Here is a 7,426-nt window from a genome sequence, read left to right as displayed (position 1 = left end):
AGAGGGTTGAGTTATTCCTATGAGAAATCTGTATTTTTATGTGCTTCCAGCACCCTAAAATTATTCAAGGGGCCTAGTGGGTATTGGGATAAAATTGCCTTGAGTTTGTAGTGCAATTTGAATTTTTTCTTCCATTTCAGATTAACTTTCCTATGCTCAAAACTGATATCTATCATCTCTTAAGGAGGCCGTTTCATCAATTGGAGAGATAATTGATATTTGTTTACAGTCAGCTCCAGGTGTGAGTTTGTATTGGGCCAAGTTCAAAAACCATTGTTGTAGCATCCTGGCAAGGAGGCCGAATTATAGCAATCCTCAAGTCTAGCTTCTCATATCAGTTGGAAAATTGTTCCTATGCATCCAAGAGAATTGTCATTAGCTGGTAGCATCCAATTTTGCTGAAGAAAACCCCAGGTTCTTTGTTCCTATTGCAAAATACAGCTATTTTATCAGTTATAAAATTTAAATAAATATATAGATAGCTGAATATTTTTGGGTTGTCCTCGCTGAGAGAAAGATATCCCTTTGATTGATATACATAATGCATGTTTACGGTGTTTTTCTCTTTCTGAATTTAATATAAACCATAACTTGCTCTTGGGAGAAATTTGGAACATAATCTTGGCATTGTGTATCTTTGCTTACCCTGAGATTTATTAAAACACATTTACAGCCATCCACCCACAAACTGCTTGAAGAAACTTCACAAAGACCATCACAAGAAAACTCAGAATTTGGTGTGAAATTGAAGGTATTCTTGAGAGAGAACATTACATTGGAGTACTTTTGTCTTCAATTTGTGCTATGGATGGAAGACTAGGGCACTTTCATTGAGAAAATTATTTGTGGATGATTTTTTTACAATTTCTTACAAATCCCTTAACAAGTTTAAAAGTTCTGAAATTTACTGAAGTGCTTTTGTCTTGGCTTTATGCTATGGATGGAAGACTAAGGCGCCTTCATTGAGGAGATCATTTGTGGATGATTTTTTTACAATTTCTTTGACGTTTCATGGCTAGGGTTCATGGATGTACAACAATTTCATGAGTAAGTGGTCTCTTGAAGTTTTGTGGATTTATTTGTTGGATGTATTAAGTGAAATTGTGCTTATCTGGTGGTGCGGGTGCATTTTATTTGTATTGTTCTTGGATAGATCATATCTTGTAAACCCTAGGAAGAGTTCTAGTAGAGAACATTCCCTTGAAGTTGTCTTCGAGCTTCTACAAGTCATAGGAGGATCCACTAGGGTTAGCAATAGACAACCCTAATCATCACATTATAGAAGAATCATCTAAGATTAGAAGTGGAAAACCTTAGTCATCAACCTTGTATCCATTCATTACCTTCTCAAAGAGACCTAGTTGACCCCATATGCCCAATGAAAACACATTAGTCTTTGATCCTCCCATAATCTTTTCATATTCTAAAACCATTTTGTTGGGTTTACTCTTCATATCACCTTGAGCTTCATTGTCGTTAAACCCTAGCAATCTTAACTTAGGGAAGCTCCCATTGAGCCGAAGGAGAGCCAACTTGAAGTGAAAGAAGATTGGTGAGGGGGCAATGGCCTCCCTTAGAGGTGACAATGATCTCTCTATAAGTGTGAGTTTGTGTGATAACAAAGACCCTTTTCTATACTTTTACATTCTTACATAAGATAAAGGAGAATCTGAAAGTGTAGAAAAGGTAAGATAAAGGAGAATACCAACTTTTACTTTAAGAATTTAATATTACACCCTTAATTACCAAGTCGACAAACTACTCAAAGCTCAATTCCCCATCTCTGTTTTGTCCTAAAGTGTCATTGACATGGACAAAGAAATATTTCCCTATGGTCCCATGCTCCTCGTGGACACTTGTGCGGGCTTGGAGACTTCCAAGAAAGGGCCCGAGATATCACTAAAAATGGTTGGAACACCTTGGAAACATTGTTAAAGGGTCATTGGCACGAATATTGCAATATTTTCCTATCGGTATCATGCTTTCATAGGCACTTTGATGGACCTAGAAACTTCCAAAAAAGTGCATGAAATGTCACTGGAAATAGCCAAATGCCTTGGAAATGTAGTTGACCATACTACAAGGTGTTTCCAAATTGGGCCTGAAAACATCCAAAAAAGTGCCTAAAATGTCAATAGAAATGGCCAAAATGCCTTGGAAAGGTAGTTGGTTATACTGTATGGTGTTTCTAAATTTGGAAACATCGTATAGTATGACCACCAACATTTCCAAGGTGTTTAATGTTGATTTTGGCATTTGTAGGCATTTCAAACACTAGAATATGGCCAAACTAGGCATTTCATGTAACTGATACACACGTGCACACAATAATTCTATTGTTGGACTGGAATTCCAACATGAATAGAAGCTGGGAGACCAAAAGCCTTGACCATTTGACTTCCTCCACTAAACTTTTGTCTTGGGTTTTCACAACAGTGTTTTGTGTTGAATTAAGGTTGCCATTGATGTCAACGAAGTAGCATCTAGAAGAAGCCCTGCTTTCATGGACAAAAATGACAAGGAAGATCAGAGTTCTTGGGCTCAAGATTGCTTTCATTAGATAGTCCTCATCACGCCGATTCTAACAATAGTTGGTACATCTCATAATTCCTCATGGTTGAGGAGTTATGCCCTTTTAAAAATTAGAACCCCATTCAGTGGCCAAGGAACCCCAAGGGAGATGCTACAAGCAAATTTTATATTATCCAAGGAAATTAAATTAAATGAGCTTGCCCTATTCTAGTCAAAGTCAGAAAAGGAGGGAGATTTCTTCAAAAATAATTTATCAAAATTTTAATGGTCCTAAAGTTGGTGGGAATTTTTGGCTCCAAAATTTAAATTTCAAGTCGGCTCCATGAAAGACCCTGCTTCCATCTCTATAAAAGTAGATTCGTTCTCCCTCCAAAGGCAGATCTTTGAAAGCTCATCTTGAAGTATTCTCTCTGAAATTGAAGTCTGTGACCTCAAGTACTCAAGCAGATCCAAAGAGGAGGTCGAAGTTCTAAAGATAGTCTTGTTCTGGGTTTAAGTGATATCTTTTTATTTGGTTTTTGACTTTTGCTGGGGTTTTGAACATATTTGCAGATGCCTGTGACATTTTCCCGAGGAAAAAATTTGTGGAAGTACTGCAAAATTTTCGACCTCTTTCTGAACATCTTCTGTGGTCATTCAGACCTCTTTAGGCATCTTCCATTGTGTATTTTCTGAGGTAATTCGTGGTGCAAAGTCAAGCAATTTGTGAAGCCAAGATCTGGTTTCATCATCAGTCCTATCTGAAGTTTCGGCCCCTCCTAGGGCACAACTTGTGGTTTGATTTTGCCATATTATTTCGGCTCTCTTGGATTCAATTTAGAAAAGTAGATACGGCATTTTTCTTAAAGCTTTCTTGGGGTTCTGTGGCAGAAAAAATATATCTCAGACCTAATTAATCAGCCCTTCAATGCAATCTGGTGTAACCAGAGGTCATTTTTCAAGATATATCTGAAATTTGAATGGTATTTTCGGCCAGCAGTGGTATTGTTGCGGACTATGTCCTAAGTTCTGGTAAGGGCAATCAGAAGTAAAGTATTGAAGTTTTCAGAGGCACAACTGAACCTAAAACAAATTGATTTGTGTGGAACAAATACTCAGCCCTTGATCAGCTCTTGATTAACCTCTGTGGCTCATATAATATCAGTTTTGTGGCACATAAATCTATGACTTTTTCAGCCCAGCATTGGGTTTTTCCGGGGACATTTGTCCAAAAAACACTTGTCACTTGTGTGTATCTTTCTCTATTGTTCAGTTTCTTGTTTCGGCATATAATTTAATTGGTGTAGGCTGCAGTGTATGCATTTCAATGTTTGACGTAGGAAACTGCAAATAACTTGTTCACGGAAATCTAACAAGTAGGAGAAATATCATCAATGCTGCAGTAGGAATTCCTGGGTTTAAGGAATTTTCATAGAAACCACCAAATATTCACTAACATAAAAAAATCAAAGATGATTGTGAACAAGACATGTCACTAAAGTATCCAAAACAACAAGTTGGAGCACATCATCAGGGCTTGGGCTGCAATTGACTCACAAAACAAAGGCCAGAAAGCATGTCTTAAAATTTAATTTGAAGACCCCAGTATCAAGGGCAGAATTGCGGGTACATATTTTCCTGAAGCACAATACTGATTAAAGCCTCTATGTTAAAACTATACTGATCTACTAGACAGAAACTTGCTGGAAGCCCTCACTATATGCATCATTCAGTTTCATTAAATGTGTTTCAATAGTTAAAAGCTAATGTCTAGCTTCTCTAGGTTGCTAGGACAAAAGGATAAATACAGATTTTGGAGACAAATATTTCATCATTTTCCCAAAACATGACCTGCAAAATAAAAGTGAGAACTAGGCAAGAACATACAGTTTTAAAGCTGTAGATGAAAAACACATTTCCTAATAGATGATTCAACCAATACATGAACTGAATCATTGTCTACATTTTTCCTTGAATATATAACCAACAGCATGAGGTAAACCATAGAGCAACACAGGAATTCCCTAGAACAGGCCTCACTTTAATATTGCCAGGTAAGCCCAAACAGCAACAACATTAGATTAGAGCTGACAGCTATGCTTCTATTGGCAGTGGGGCTATTGACAATTGACATCTGTGGGATCCCATAAAAGGATAGTAGCAATGCTTTTTTATCACATGAGCTAGTCAGAGATAACTTTGAGGAAATGTTTTTATTAAGAGCAAAATTGGTGGGAAAATATTCATTGTGTGTGCATGTGTGTGTAGATCTGGAGCAAATGTCTCTATATTTAATATTTTTTTACAATTTTTTTTTAGGTATTTGGAAAGAAAACAAACAATTTAACAATTCTAATTACTAGCCCTTTAAGATTTTCACTATGTCACTTTCCTTTTTATCTTAAAACATTTTTCTGGCCTGTAAAGTTATTTCGATTTCCATCCATCCTAGAACAATGAAATATTGCAAAATAAAACAAATTCTCCGTATGTCTTTTGTCCCATTCCACAGAAAGGGTTAACTTAGTCTGTTTCCTATTAATTTGTAAGTTTATAAAGGCAATAACTACTACTTAAATCTTGTAGCACCTGCATTTACAATGGTTTACTGAATATATTTCATTCAACTCTTCAACAGTAAGAGCTTTGTAGAGCTTAAGATATGTAAACAATTAATCCAGCCTAGCCTCTAAAATTCTAGCGCTGGTGGGTTTGTCAGTAAACTGTCAACCTGAACATGGATAAAGACCAAGAAAATACCAGATCCAATCTAAGCTCTTACCAATAGAATGAGTTCAGGAAGCAACACAGAGAAAAAATTTCATTAACTTCATGCTAGAGTGACGAGCAGGAAACCTGCATCTTGTAAAACAATTTTTAAAGAACAGGGAGTCCTTACAGCAACTGCCCTAAGGTTGTCTCGTAAAACAGTGCACTAATAACAATGGTAAATAACTACTATATTTTTTTGTTATTTGAGAAATCAATGTTCACGAAATAAACTGATGCAATACTCATCACAAAGCAGCTCTAGAGTGTATCAGCCACAACCTGCAAACAATAAGGTACAGAATAAATCCCAAGAAGACAATACCAGCCTAGAATAATTCACACCTCCTCGTATCAATCAATTTTTTTCCAAAAAAAAAATTCCTTCTCTCTGAAGTTTGATAGAGTAACCTTTCTCATCGAATGAATTGAACTAAGTTAAATTATTATTTAAAATGAAAAATAAAAAATTACTCCCCTGGGCTTGATAAATGCAATATATTCTTTACCAGTTTAGATCCATTTTAAACTCGGATTCATCAACCATTGAGAGGGATCAAATTTCTTAATGTGTAATTTTTTTTATCATTTAATTTCATGTCATATATTAAGAAATTTGATCCCTCTCAATGCTTGATAGATCTGGATTTAAGAACTAGGCTGGGTTAGTTATTTTAGATGTTGTTACATACACATGTAGTTATCTCAGTCACATGACACAATGGCACGAGACATGGAAATACAAGTGTCTGACATGAGATACAACAACCCCAGAAACAGGACATGGACACAGAGAACATGTTACACACATGCACACAAATTTGTTATATATATTAAAGATATAAAAAATTAGTAAATTACACATAAAAATGAAACATAGACAAAGATAGCAATATTGTGAAAATGATGAGAGCGGATGAGAGCTTCGAGACCTAGGGTTTGGCGCTGCAACTTGCAAGTTCAGCAACAGTTCTGGAAGCACATAGGAACAGATTAGCAGATTTACTTCTCAGAGGTCGTGGACTGACCCGACAAATGGTAAACGGGGGGTCCACTGGGACCCCATCCTTTAAGCAAGCGGTAATGCAGAAGCAGAAAACGCAGGAAGGATTTAAAATCAATGGTTATGGAGAACGTAAGGATAACAGCGGAAGCAGTAGAGAAAGGACACAGCAGCTGCAGAAAGAGACAAGAAAAAACCCAAAGATGACAGGTAAAGCAAACAATGGACAGGAGAATAACGACAAAAGATTAGATACAGGACAAAGAGACACAGTACCAATAATAACCCAAACAGAAGGCGAAGAAGAACATGGAGCAGAGCAGCACCCTCAAGAGGAAGAGGAGCAAGCAAAGGCTGCAAACCCCAGCTCCAACAAGGCAACCCAAGGAGCATGCAAACCGAAAAAAAACGAAACCCTTCGAGTGGTCTTCTCAGATCCGGACATTCAAGCTTATAGAGACCACATGATGGAACATGCAATAATATGCAAGTTCATGGGACTGTGGCCAACAGAACGAGCACTCTGCCAATGGATCAAGCAACACTGGAAGCCAAAAGGTGATGTTAAACTACACCTTGGGGCAAAAGGTTTCTTTACTGTTGTCTTTACAAACTTAGAAGACAAGGATAGAGTCTTCGATGGAGGACCTTACTTCTTTGCCTCAGCTGGACTCTACATGAGACCCTGGAAGGCAAACTTTGTGCCTGAAAAAGAGACATTCACACAGGTTCCTGTGTGGATCCGCCTATTCTCCCTTCCTATAGACTACTGGGGACTAGCGACGCTTAAGCAAATAGGAGACCGTCTCGAAACCTTCATCAAAGCTTCAGAAGCAACGATGCAACGAAGATACACTTCCTACGCAAGAATTTGCGTGGAGATGGACGTTTCAGGAGCCCTGCATGAAGGACTGTGGTTGGAATTCAGAGATGAGGATTACTATCAAGCCATCGATTACGAACAAATCCCATTCCGTTGCAGAAGGTGTCATGAGCACGGACACCTTGTCCGAGAATGCCCTCTAAACAGAACAGGGGAAGAGCACAAACAAGAGCAGCAAAGAGTAAAGAGGCCTTTACAAAGCCAAAAACAAGACAGAGAGCTAACAGGAAAAGAATATACAGAGCAGAGGCAGGCCCTGG

At 37.7% G+C, this 7,426-nt stretch overlaps 1 protein-coding gene across 1 annotated transcript in view; it reads right to left on the bottom strand.

Annotated features, from left to right (window-relative positions):
- Window positions 1-5,301: 5,301 nt before the first annotated feature.
- The window catches only part of LOC149238582 (uncharacterized), a 55,643-nt gene continuing 53,518 nt past the window's right edge, over window positions 5,302-7,426 (bottom strand). The window contains exon 2 of the mRNA XM_089373091.1: window positions 5,302-5,562. Within this exon, the coding sequence (XP_089229217.1) occupies window positions 5,542-5,562 (21 nt within the window). The 3' untranslated portion in view covers window positions 5,302-5,541. The remainder of the gene's footprint in view (window positions 5,563-7,426) is intronic.

This window comes from Pinus tabuliformis, chromosome 8 (genome assembly GCF_031772625.1).
Source record: "Pinus tabuliformis cultivar Carrire ecotype Pingquan chromosome 8, CPIR1, whole genome shotgun sequence".
Classification (NCBI taxonomy): Eukaryota; Viridiplantae; Streptophyta; class Pinopsida; order Pinales; family Pinaceae; genus Pinus; species Pinus tabuliformis.
The sequence above is the reverse complement of the archived record's forward strand: the minus strand, read 5'-3'. Positions and strand labels throughout refer to the sequence as shown.